This window comes from Canis lupus, chromosome 1, assembly GCF_048164855.1.
Source record: "Canis lupus baileyi chromosome 1, mCanLup2.hap1, whole genome shotgun sequence".
Classification (NCBI taxonomy): domain Eukaryota; kingdom Metazoa; phylum Chordata; class Mammalia; order Carnivora; family Canidae; genus Canis; species Canis lupus.
In genome coordinates this window covers 35890942-35905003 of record NC_132838.1, presented here as the reverse complement: position 1 = coordinate 35905003, position 14062 = coordinate 35890942, and the positions used below count along the sequence as shown (strand labels likewise).

At 33.0% G+C, this 14062-nt stretch overlaps 1 protein-coding gene across 4 annotated transcripts in view; it reads right to left on the bottom strand.

Annotated features, from left to right (window-relative positions):
* The window catches only part of PEX3 (peroxisomal biogenesis factor 3), a 36421-nt gene that overhangs the window by 2802 nt on the left and 19557 nt on the right, over positions 1-14062 (bottom strand). Inside the window, exons 6-14 of one of the 4 annotated variants that reach the window (XR_012031123.1) lie at positions 13786-13852; positions 13624-13678; positions 12914-13082; positions 10926-10996; positions 8543-8665; positions 6429-6525; positions 3760-3917; positions 2401-2543; positions 476-604 (exon numbers count right to left, since the gene is read on the bottom strand). Coding sequence is in view for 1 of the 4 variants with exons in the window: in XM_072826196.1 (XP_072682297.1) it covers positions 3834-3917; positions 6429-6525; positions 8543-8665; positions 10926-10996; positions 12914-13082; positions 13624-13678; positions 13786-13852 (666 nt within the window). In the remaining 3 variants the exon portion in view is untranslated. Of the gene's footprint in view, positions 1-475; positions 605-2400; positions 2544-3709; positions 3918-6428; positions 6526-8542; positions 8666-10925; positions 10997-12913; positions 13083-13623; positions 13679-13785; positions 13853-14062 lie in introns of those variants that run through there. The other 3 variants (XR_012031120.1, XR_012031122.1, XM_072826196.1) reach the window with 3 other exon arrangements.

Genomic DNA, 14062 nt, shown 5'->3' with positions numbered 1-14062 from the left:
TTTATTTGAAGTACTGCAGGTTCTATTTTGTCACATTAATCAAATGCAGACATCTCACTTTTCCAAAAAAATGCTTCAAATAGAGAATGAAAAGTACATATTTATTTCCTAAAACATGCTAACATTGAAAATTAAAAAAAAAATTACTCATTGTTGAAGTTTCTAAAATTACCAAATTTTTGAAACCATGCCAAGGTATTTTACATAGTTCTGAATCCCAATTAAAATTTTATTAGAAATCCAACTCGGACAGACTTATATGATCCCAAACACTAAACTAATAAAAAACAAAAAAAGGGAGTTATTTAGCAGCTATGAGGGAGATAAATGACAAAATACAGTTCAGCATTTAACCCAACTATATGAAAAAATACGTGATATGAGAACAAGAATTATAGTAAGGATAATTAAAAATCAGATCTCTAAAAAAAAATAAATAAAAAAAAAATAAAATAAAAATCAGATCTCTCATTACCTATTTTAAGCCAATAGTTTATATCCTCCCATCAATCCTTTTCTCAGAGTTATTAAGTAGGTACAAAATGGCTTGATTTGAATTTGAATTTCAGTAACTTCTGATTTTCCTTTAATGACTAGAGAAATGCTGAAAGCAAACCAAACTAGATTATTGGACTGAATAATCTAGACACTGATATTTTAGATATGGGTATCACTTTAATAAGATTCTCATTTTCTTATTAGTACTGTAGCAAACAACATAATTATCTAAAAGGTCAGGCTCTTCAACTAAATATGAATTGGGACAACAGAATACAAGACAGATGTTTTGCCTTCTGTTCATTTCAATTTTGTAAGCTTCTGAAAGACCTAGTTATATAGAATCTTCCTATCTTCAAGCAAATACATACTCTTATCAAATTTTTATACATACAGTGACATACACATTTATACAAGTTTGAAAGAGAAAAGTTGAAGCAGTTTTAAATAATCTCTGTTCAACCAATTTACTGGGTTAACTGAAGCTTTCTATCTGCTTGGAAAAACATACTGATTGATGCCTAGGGCAAGCTACATGCTTTCAGGCAATAGATTTCTATCTGGCACACCCTTCCCTTCAATTTCTACTTGCTGCAATATATGTCTACCAAGCTGAATTGAATTTGTTACTATGGTGGGTTGAATGGTATTCCCCAACAATTCATGTCCACCAGGAAGCCAAGAATGTGCTCTTACTTGCAAATGCTGTCTTTGCAAATGTAATTCAAGTGTTGAGCTAAGACCATGCTGTACATAGGTGGGTCCTCAATGAAAGTATCCTTGTAAGAGAAAAAAAACACAGACACACAGAGAAGGCCCTGTACTGAGGCAGGGACTGGAGTTTGTGCTATAAGCCAAGGGACACTTGGGCCACGAAAAGCTGGGAGAGTCAAGAAAGAATTGAACAATCTTCTCTAGAGCCTTCAGAGGGAGCATATTCCAGCTGACACCTTGATTTTGGACTTCCAAGTACAAGAATGCTGAGAGGATAAATTTCTGTTTTTTTAAGTCACTCAATTAGTGATAATTTGGTATAGCGGCTCTAGGAAACTAAAACAGTTACCAAATAAACGGACTATGCCAGTTGAACTTTTTATCATGATTATACAAACTGATGACATGAGTTTGAAGAGTTGTAGTTTCTGCAAAAATCAAGCTGAACTTTGGAAAGAGTAGATAAAACTGTGTTGCTCTTTTAAGGGAGCCTGGCTAGCTGTTGGTGGAACATGTGACTCTTGATCTTGGGGTTGTGAGTTCCAGCCCCATGTTGGGTGGAGATTACTTAAAAATAAAATCTTAAAAAAAAAGTGTGTTGCCTTTTTAAAAAATTTAAAGGTGTTAACTAACTATGGGCAAAACAGTTCTAAAAGACTGGAGGAAAATATAGCAAAAATCTACAAGAATTCTGTATCCTTGGCTCACAACTATATAATGTAAAGCAATGTATGTGATTTGTACAATTAGAGGATACCTATAAGCAGAACCAATATTAAAAAGAAAAGACCTGGGCCTTACAGTAAATATTTGACAAATAAACATTCTTTAAGTTAAAATATCTAAGTTTTTTTCTTAAGATTTTGTTTGAGAGAGAGTGCTGGAGCGAGCACATCAGCAGGGGGAAGGGCAGATGGAGAAGCTGACTCCCCACTGAGCAGGGAGCCCAATTTGGGGCTTGATCTCAGGACCTGGGATCATAATCAGAGCCGAAGGCAGATGCTTAACTCACTGAGCCACCCAGGGACCTCTACGAATAAGTTTTTTGTGTGTGATTCCCTGCTTTAAATGACCTTGTGGATTAGCCTAACAACTAAGGGTCCCAGATAAGAGGGCTCTTACTGTATTAGTTGAAGACAAATTTGTAATGTCTAAGACCAATTAGCTTCAAATACATGTGGTTTTTACCTTGTCACCTCTTCACTTGCCACAACTCCACAGTGTAGAGGACTCCAGGTGAAAATTTTCAGCTGACCAGATTTTGCTCCTTTTATAAGGCCACACCTGTTCAGTCTCAAATATTCCTTGGATGAAATCCTGGGTTAATACTGCTGGAAGAGATGCATGCCCTATTACATACACATTCACTAATTTTCCAGAAATGCAGTTTTTCTGTAACCCTATTAGAAAATAGTATCACTATATTCTGTCAAATTTTGAAAAGAAGCATTTGCTCTCCCTCACCACTTTTACATTTGTTTTTTCTTTTCTTTTTTTAAACATTGTAGACATAGACTCCCTAGCAGTTGACTTTGGGCCTTGCCTGGCCTTAGAAGAGACTTCACAATTCATTCTTGTACCTTCTACTAGCTAGCTATATGTTATATTGGAGGAGCATAAAGTGATGTCACTGAAAATATTCTTATATTACTGAAAATGTATCTAATATACTGATGATCCATTTATTTCTGCCCTAATTATCCTTATAAATACAGAATATAGATTTAACTAGAGGCTATGAATTATTTTTCAGAAAGAAATGCTATTTATTTTTTCTAAACAAAAAAGTTAAAGCATCAATCATATTACCAGTTAAAACTTGAAAACTAGCATATTCTCCTAAAATAACAGCAAAAAAATGCTATGACACAAATAAATTAACAGCTGTAAGGTATTAACTCAACAAAACAATATTTTACTAAAATATTTTTATTGCAGTAAGATATTTACTGTGCTCAAAATCAATACAAAGTTATTAAAATTATTTACATACAAATTAATGAAACTATGTAGATAATAATAGCTGTTGAGTAAACAGCATCAGCACTTTAGCCTCTAAATAACTAATTTTCTAAGGATTGTTAACAATAGTAAAAAAATTACTGATCATTGTTGTTAAATTCACCGATTTCCATAAAAAGAAAAGTCCTTCATCAGGTTTATTTAAGATAAATGATTTATACCTTTGAAGAGTAACTGGAGAAAAGTCTGATTCCCTCATGTATACTGCTGTCCAGTGAACTTTATGATTACATAGTACATTTTCTAAACTCCACCCCCAGATTTCTCCTCAGTATTAATGTCAATGTATACTACATTTCGTATTCCATTAAAAAAAAAGTACACTAGTTTTTAGTCAGTTTAGAACTAATGTCCAAGGAGTAACAAATATCTACACTGTGTACCCTCAGATATGACCACAAAAACTAGTCTGTTGGTGACTTTAAAAAAATATATTAAGATGCCAAATAAATCTATTTTATTATGAAATGAAGACTTTGATTAAGAATATATTTTTTATTAGGCATTTTGGTAACAAATCATTACCCTATATATAGTTGATTTATTCAGTGTATTTTTAAAAGTGAATTCCACTGTAGTTTTTCTTGAAGGAAAAGAAATCACTTCTCCAGTTGCTGAGGAGTACTAAAAGCTTCATACACATTAGCAGCAAAGTCTTTCACTTGCTCCATCATCAACAGATCCTAGCAAAGATGACAGTAAAACATTACAGTACGTAAGAAATATAGATAATTTGAATCCACTTCTGCAATTTGAGCAATGAATTTAGTCCTGTTTTATGGCACTGAGTTAAAAAAATCATTTCATGAAAGGAGTATTTTTTCCTCACAATAAATTCTAGGACATGCTTATTATTTAGGTTCTTATGTGAAGGATGGTGAGTATAAGTATTCACATGTGACTTTGAGTGGAAGACCCAAAACAGTCTTCAAAGGACTCTTCTGTGTGCCAAGTTAGATACACTATGTTGAATAAATGATTACAGTACTAAAGATACAGATGTCAAGGCACTTTTGCTAGAAGCTGACATAACGTGGTTGTGAGGTATATTACTTTTTTTTAGAAGATCTAACATAGGATAAATATAGCATGTCACATATTGTTGCATATACATACATAAACCACATATAGACACTTTAGAACAAGGGTTCTTAAGAGATTTATGAATGTAAAAATAAAAAAAAATCACATTTTAATTTTCATTATCTTTAACTAAGAACTAGTATTCCTTTCAATTATGAAAGACCAACTGTGATAGTAGTAGCATGGCCTATCAATTTGTCCTCAATAGAAATCCTATATTTTCATGTATGATAGTTGTAGAAGTTGCATGAACTGCCATTACATCTTGTTATTTAATATATGAACAAAAAAGCAATACTGCTTCATAAATTTGATTTTAAAAAACATTTTGAAAACTGTACGTAATTGGTTTTCTTTAAAACCTATGTTATTTTGTAATATGCATTTATAGACATTATTCTGAGAAGGGGTTCATAGGCTTCACCAGATTGTGAAAAGATCCATGACACAGAAGCATTTGAATGCTCCTGTGAGCATCGAACAGTAAGTGAATCTGTTCTTTATGTTGTCTCCTGAGTATCAGAAAACGCAAATGAGCTTTAGGCAAGTCTTGCTCTCAATAAATTCATAGTAAAATTCTCTGAAGAGTGGCATTTTAACTCATAGAAATTATGGTCAAAAAAACTGGTGAGAATCTTGTCAATTAGTAGTGTAGTATGTATGTTTAATCTACATTCCGTCACATCCAAAAACTAAACAATGGTGTTTTTTATTAGATTGAAATCTTTTAATAATCACTTAAAAAGATTTTAATTAATGTAGTACATGAATTACTTAAGTATTAAGGCTGCTGGTGGTGTATCAATCATCCTTGGTTGGATTTCATACTTGTTGCCAAGATGAACAGCCTTAATGATGAAGCCAGAGGCTTTTATGAAAGTGGAGAAAGGTAAAGTTAAGGTTTAAATGCCAGAAGTTACCACCTTTTTTTCTCACACCAATATACACGTGAAGATCAAATTAACAAGAAATTAAAAAATTTAAACTAGGTTTTTAATTTTAAAAAATTGAGCTTAAAATTAAGTGAAATGAGATCAGTCCTTTTCACTCTTCTTTCTGCAATACGAATGCCTGTCACAACATGAGAAAGATGACACAAGAGACTGGAGAGAACAGTGACGGAAATAAGAATGTAAAGAACAAACTTTTGACACCATACACAAAAAGTAAGTAATACAATCTGTAGTCTCAGTGCCTTTCACATTCCCAAGGAGAAGGTACAGGAAGATAACCTAACTTGTCTGAGACACAGGGAACTGAGAAGATGGCATCCTGACACTTAGGCCTTAGAGTCTACTCACTGTCCATTACTTCAGTAGTTTGGAATTGGGGTGTACTGCAAACAAGTTTTTACTTTTTTTTTTTTCCTTTTAAGTAGTAACACACCCTGCGTGGAGCCCAACACAAGGCTTGAATTCATTACCTTGAGATCAAGACCTGAGCTGAGATTAAGAGTTGGAGGCTTAACTGATTGAGCTACTCAGGCACCCCACAATTTTTTACTTCTAATACAAGTTTTAGTCTTTAAGCCAAGTTTGCAAGTGACTCAGGATAAAAACTATGTGGAACCAAAGTGACTATTTCAATAGCATCAGTCTTACTCAATGCATTCCAAAATGCTCTTCTAAGAGAGGATGGAGTTATAGGTAGTACTGCTTATGCAGCTTTTCATGAGCAGATTATTGGTACACTATTAATAGTCATATTTATTAATACTGAAATGCTTTACTTCTTCACAAAAATTTTTTTGGTATCCTCAAAAATTTTGTGGAAGTGGGCCACTGGTCTCACAGCTCAATGTTATTACCAACAGTTTAATGCAAAACATTAACACGCTAAGTTCAACTGACCACTAGAATGTATATGGACTAAAACTGCAAGTCTAACTGGTGTTGGATCATAATTCAGAGAGAGGTATTCCCAACCTCATAAACTTGCTATGATACAAGCTTGCTTTCATGGGGCATCCTACCACACTCTACATGTGATTTTAAGTTTTTGGTTTCTTTGAACAAATGTCACAGGAGAGAAATATAATTTTATGTCCAACAAATAATAACCACAACCAAAGATACAATGTTTTTAATAATACCTCCAAGCTTTCTTCTTACCTGAACAAAATGACTAGGTGTTTCACTGCAAACTGAATGGATCTGTCCATTTACTATTGGAATTATCTTAGCTAATGGCAGGCTGACACTGGAAAGACTGAAAAACCATCAAAGTAATAATTATTTTCTGAAATTACCTTGTGGGAACTTAACATTTTAATTATAATGCAATATAGTCACTGAAGAATATTTACAGAAATGTATTAAGAAAATAAAAATCACATATAATTCTACCACCTAGATATGACAACTATAACTGACATAATTTCTTCCAGTAATTTTTATACATATCTGTACTTTTTTGTGCATTTTTTAAAACCAAGATTATAACTCCTCAGCAATATTTTATATTTTTATTATGTTATGAACATTTTTCCATCTTATTAAAAATTCTTCTAAAGTTTTAATCTATTTTTTAATGATTAGAAAGCTAATTCATCCTCCAGCTGTTACAATTCCCTGGAATTGGGCAAGTTTTTGCCTAATTTTCCTTAAATATTTTGCCTAATTTTCCTTAAATATTTCTTTGTTTTAACACAGAAGTACTGGGTCAAAGGGTATGAATTTTTTTTTTTTTTTAGACTTTATTTCTCTATTTATTTGAGAGACAGAGTGTACAAGTGGAGGGAGGGACAGAGGGAGAGAATCTAAGCAGGCTCCCTGCATCGAGCAGAGCCCAAGGTGGGGCTGGTCCCAGGACTGAGATGAAATTTATTTTTGTATAACTTAAAGAACTCCTAATAACAGACTTTAAGGTAATATTTAAATTGTTTCAGAAAATAAATGTTATCACTCTAAGCATTCCAAATCCTCAATGTTAATTGCAAATTATTCTTTTTTAGACAATAAAGGGTTCCAGAGAATTGACTAATTTCTTGTCCTATGTTATTTAAAAATTAAGTTGGATATATATATATATATATATATACACACACACATACTGCATATCACTTACTGTTTCTCTTCATTTTAATGGACTAGTTTATAGTCAGTTAACATTGGTTTAGTACTTATTTTCTGAGTTTATTTATTTATTTAAAAATATTTATTTATTCATGAGAGACAGAGAGAGGCAGAGACACATGCATAGGGAGAAGCAGGCTCTGTGTAGGGAGACCAATGCGGGGTTTGATCCCAGGACCCTGGGATCACAACCTGAGCCGAAGGCAGATGCTCAACTACTTAGCCACCAGATGTCCCTACAACCACTTAGCCACCAGATGTCCCTATTTTCTGAGTTTAATATAAAAAACTACAAAACGGCTATTTAAAGAGTATAAATTCGAACAGGAGATCCAAAATATTCATGTTGAGAAAAGGATATAATAAAACAATATGATACATTTTAGTAGTATGAATGTATGACTTAGAAATAATTGTGATTAAAATTACTAATTGCACTAACTAAATACTTCCATTCCTACAGCAAGAGCTAAAAATGAATACACTGGGATCCCTGGGTGGCGCAGCGGTTTGGTGCCTGCCTTTGGCCCAGGGCGCGATCCTGGAGACCCGGGATCGAATCCCACGTCGGGCTCCCAGTGTATGGAGCCTGCTTCTCCCTCTGCCTATGTCTCTGCTTCTCTCTCTCTCTCTCTCTCTGTGTGACTATCATAAATAAATAAAGAATTTAAAAAAAAAAAAAAAAATAAAAAAAAAAAAAAAAAAAAAAAAATAAAAATGAATACACTATGTAGTTGTAGAAGTAGGAGATAATTCATGAAACGGAAAATTATAACAAGAATGGTTGGCTATTATAATGACCAAACTACTGAATTATGTGGGCCAATTATGATTTATAGTATTTAAATACATTTTCAGTTTTATTTTCTAAAGAATTAAAAAAAAAAAGTTCCAAGAACTAGAATTTGGCTTACTGAAAGGTAGTTTTCACAACTTATTTCCATATAGTGGCAAAATTTTGGGAAGAAATAAAATTTTTAATATTGAATCCAGAAGGAGCTTCTAGAGTCATTGGTTTAAGGGAATTTAATTTGTTGATAAATGATCAAATTTATCCAGTAAGAATTTTTTATTACCTGGAACAAATAAACACATCCAAAACTCTTTTATTAGACTATTCATTAGACTCATAACATTTTTTGTCATCTTACCTACTCATGGAGTTGCTATGTTGGAGGTCCTGTTCAGTAGGTCGAAAGAACTCTGCCATATTGTCTAGCAGTCTGCTAAAACCTCGGTTTAAACATGTATTCAAAACTGTACTAAAATCTGGACTATACAAAATAAGAAGGATAAATTACTTTTTAGATTTTCAATGGAAAAGGAAATAAACTCAGTAACTATGTTGTTATCTTTGACAGCCACCAACATTTCCAGTCACAACCTACTTTTTATAGCCTGAAACACTGTAAGAATATATCAAGGAGTTAATCTTTAAAAATTAAGCATATAAAGTGAGTTATTATTTAGCATAAAACAATGAAAGTTTTCACCCATTTTGTGAGATGTTCTTATATTATTCAGCACTTTGTACAATGTGTTTTAAAAAATATCAATAACAGTATTACTTCTCTTCAGGAAACTCTTAAGAGGAATTGTTTCATAGTCACAAATATTGGTTTGCTTTATATCTCTGTCATGATACCCCAGTGAGATAGAAAATTTTATTATCATGTACAGATGAGAAACTGGATACTTAGGGATGAAGAAATTGCCCAAAGCTATGTAATTAGTAAATGAGAGAGCTAGAATTTGAACCCAGGCCTTTTTAGGTCTTTAAGTTCAAGCTCTTTTAGTTTTACCATGTGAGTATCTCACAAAAAACTTTTTTTTAAGTAGGTTCCGTGCCCAGCATGGAGGCCAATGTGGGGCCTGAACTCACAACCCTACAATTGAGAACTGAGCTGAGATCAAGAGTTAGATACTTAACTTGCTAAGCCACCAGGTGTCCCAAAATGGTTTTGATATAAAAAATAATATATATGTGCTATTAAGTTAGAAAATGCCTAACTGAACAGATTAATTTGATCTTTGACATGTAGAACTCTCAAACCAGAATAACTCATGGGAGCAGTGGGCTATGAATTTGGGAATTATTAGTATACAGTGTTTAAAGCAATGGGTAAATATGAAATTGCTTGGGACAGATGAGGATGAAGAACAAATACCTTAGAAAACTAATATTTACAAGAGAGATGGGCATAGAGGAAACTAAGAGGAAATAATCTGAGAATGAGGAGAGAAATCAGGAGATTACATTGTCATGGAAGTCACATGAGAAAAGAATTTTAAGAAAGGCTTGATCAACCAGTGATAATTATCAAGAGAAAGGCCAAGTAAGATGAACATTATAGGTTGACTGGATTTGGGAAGGGATCACTGAGGACTTGTTCTGGAATTTCATGGAGTGATTTGGTAGAAATCCGAGTAAGAAATAATGTGGAGATGGCTATTGTAGAAAGTCAAGAGACCAGAAATTTTTTTTTTTTTTTAAGAGACCAGAACTTGATGAATTCAGATAGTAGATTCAGTAGCTGAGTTAACCTTAAAAAGTTGCTGATTTTCATCATGATCATGAAAATATCTTATAAGCAGAGGATATAATTTCCTCAGAAAACACAACTAGAGAAAAAGGTCCTAAATCATCTTTAGGATAAAAGAAACTTTGATGTTTTAACCACATAAGATAAAGTGGGTAAGACTGGTATTACTACTCAAATTCTACAATGATAAAACTACCTCTAAGAGGTTAAGTGGCTCAACTAATATTGAACAGCTAATAAACAGGAAAGCCAACCTTGAATCTAGGTCTTGTAATGCAACATCTGGTGCTTTCTCCATTTTTAACACCCTGGCTGTCTTCTGGGTGACTTAAAACAATAATTCTCAATTTAGGGAAGATGTAAAATTTTTATCAAAGTTTTTGGAATAGTATAGTCTATCCTGAGAGGATTAGTGGGGGTAGATCTCAAAACTGAGTGTCTGTGTGGGGAGGGGAGGAGTGTACACACATCAGCATATGTGTACACGTGGTATATGTGAGGATTAGTTGGAGCTGGCTACCTCTGGCTCAAAAGTACATTTCTCCTGGAGTCCTCAAGTCAGTATCAAGGGATTTCAAGTTGGTAGTCAGAACTGCTGCAGCTACAATTTCAGTTTCTGGTTTGTTTGTTTGTTTTACAGAGCTAGTTGTTAAACATTTAGTAACACACTGGGTGTATCAGGACCACCCCTGAGAGCTTTCTTCAAAATATAATTGCTAATTATCTTCTAGTCCCTTAACTAGTATTTCAGAAGCTCTAAGCTAAGGAGATGGCTTAAGGAAGGCACTGGCATCTTGAAAAAAACCCATTTCTCTCATCACCTTAATAAAAGAAGGAACAAAGATAGATAACCTACCTAAAGATGGGGGAAAAATTTAAAATGTAATTTTAACAACATACTATGTTGCATATGTTGTTTAAAAAAAGCTAAAACACAGTCATAAGTACATTCAAAATATAACACGTTTTCCATTACATGTAGTATACATACCTTTCCAACATGTCTCTAGTTTCATTAAGTAGTTTAATAGTGGTAACATCTCTAGGAGAAAGCCCACAAGCCTGTGAAATTAAAATGCCATACTTTAGGGTTTCAAATATTAGTAGAGTTTTGATGAAACTAATTGTATTAAAACCTCAAGAGTTCAGGAAATCTACAGGTCTATGTTCTATTAACAATCAAGAAATGAGTTTTTTAAACTCAAGACAACTATAAAAGTTCATATGTATAGGTAAGTACTATCTAAAACATGAATCGGAATCTTAGTTATTATAATGTTGCGATAAACAGTAATGCACACATAAAATTAGTGTTGTTTTCTTTGAGTAAATACCCAATAATAGAATTATTGGCTCATACAATATTTCTACACACACACACACACACACACACACACACACACACACACACGGAATATTACACAGCCATAAAAAATGATAAGACTGTACCATTTAAGACAACATAGATGGACATGAGGCTATTATGCTAGGTGAAATAAGTCAGACTAAAACAAAAGTACCATAAGATTTCCCTCATATGTGGAACACAAAAAAATTAAACAAACAAAAAGTAGAATCAGACCTATAAATCTAGAGAACAAACTGGTGGTTGCAGGGGGAGGGCAGTGAGGGACTGGGCAAAATGGGTGACAGGGAGTGGAAGATAAAGGTTTCCAGTTATGGAATAAATAAGTCATGAGAATAAAAAGCACAGCAGGAAATACAATCAACGATATTATAATAGAGATGTAGGGGGACAGATGATAGTTGTGGTGAATACAGCATAATATAGAAGTTTGTGGAATCACTATGTTTAACATGTGAAACTAATGTAATATTGCGTGTCAACCATACTAAAAAATAATGAGTCAAAGTAAGATATTACTTTGTAAGATCCTTGTTTATTTTGCCCCTCTTGAACACATTTATAGAATATATTTACAAAGAAAAAGATAGTCCTTTGAGGTTCTAGAGGGCTGGGATTTTTCTTTCTTTTGGTAAGACATTTTGTCAAAATTTGTATGTCTTTTTTCATCAAGTCTGGGGCTCTCTATGTCCTTTCAATCTAAAGTTTCAGGGTCTAATTCATCAGGTAGGATGTGGCTGTCATTCCTTTCCTCACCTGCTCTTTTGAATCATTTTCTCTTTTAGTTCCACTATTGAATTTTAAAATTTGGAAACTGTTTTATTATTCCAGAAAGTTTTTTTTTTAATACTCTTACTGTTCAAACTCATGACCCTGAGATCAAGAGCTGCATGTTCCACTGACTGAGCTAGCCAGGTGCCCCAACATTTTTCTTATTCTTAATCAATGACTAATTTAAATCACAACTGCCTACGAAATACCACTATGCAGCAACACCATAGTTGATAACTGTTAGATTAGGCCTTTGTTTCTCAACTGTATGATCAGAATTTCATTAGTCCATTTTGATACTGTCAACATGATATATTTTAAAAAGCAGATTCTGTAATTGTGGTACTGGCTGGGTTAAAATTTATCTTTGTCTATAAATTGAAGTTCAGACTCTTTACCTTTATCTTGGCATATAAAGCTCTTCGTGATCTTGCCCCAGCTATCAGCTCTATCTTTTGCTGCTGGATCGCATATAAATATAGTTTAGCCACATGAATGGAATATGTCTCCTGAATTTCCCCAAGTATAATGTAAATATTCATTTTGTATGTGAATCATACATCACAATGTCTATCTCATAACTAATACTCAATAAAAACTTGCTGAATATCTAAAATTATGTTTCTAAGTAGTTTCTAAGCCTTGTTCACTTTTTGAATCCCTCAGATTAGTCATAATTGGTTTGTTTTCTAAATTAATGTTTTATTTAAGTCATTTGAATAAAGGCCTTTTAATCACTTACCTTTCAAGAGCCTCAGAAATCTAAATTTCAAGAGATAGTAAAAAAAATTTTTTTTAAATATAGAGTAGCTGGTTTGGTTAAATGGTTATGAATTAATCACCTGAACTGCTAATGGAGTTTCTTCATCTGGCATCATATAATGGCATAATAAAGATTTGGATTCATCTTTATTAATCCAAGAAGAAGACTTGTGCTGCTCAACTAGATTTCTGATTTCTTTTAGTTTTTGCTCCAAGTCCAAGAGTGACAAAGAATGTTTAAGAGAAACGCTAGAAGCAGAGAAAAAGGAATCAGGATAAATTGAAATTATACAACACATTCCATACACACTCTCTTCTTAACAGATTACTCTTTGAGAATCAGTCAAACCTAAACTGCTGACTAAAATCACTAGAGTAAATTAAGAAATCAGCCATCAGTTAAGTGTCATTATTACAGAGCCACACAAATCTTGCAGTAGATTTCACAAGAAAATTCCCACTGTAATTATAGATACTACTAGTATAAATGGAAGATAAAAGGCTCAGAGGTAGATTTTAAAGTAGGTCTTTTATCTCATGACCCAAATATTTATGGTTTGTTTGGAAGTCAATCAATAAACAATGAAACATTAAACCTTTTCCTTTAGTATCAAAAAGCTAGCACTAATGCAGAAAATGGATTTATAATCTGAGGGCTGTGTCTGTATTAGGTTACACAGAGTTTTACAAACCACCATTTGTTAAATTACCAGCTTCACCAGAACAATTTTAATTTTTCTTTTATTCACTAGAATCAGGAAGTCAGAAAAGTTTAAGCAAAATGCCTTACCTTCCTAAAATTTTCTGCACAGCTTGTTTAATGACCGTGATCAATTCTGTCAGGCCTATTCAAGGAAAAACAAATATAAAAGCCTTGTTCACTTTTTGAATCCCTCAATAATACAAATGAACAAATTAAAATTATTTTCCAGGTTACAAATAAGAATCTTACCATCTCCAAGGAGGTGCTGGATACTTGATAAATATTGCTGCTGGACATCTGGGGGAGCAAGAACTGTCTGTACAAAATAGGAATAAGGTTAAATCACCTAATATAATTGGTAAATAAATATATCTTCAGTATAACTTTTGCTATGATTTTTCAGGACCTCAAATGATTGGAAAAGTAATATTCCTGAACATTACAAAAAGTCTAGTTTCAAAATATGAAAAATAATGTTAGAAATTTACAATCACATGAAATATAAAGATATTTATTTTATAGAAAT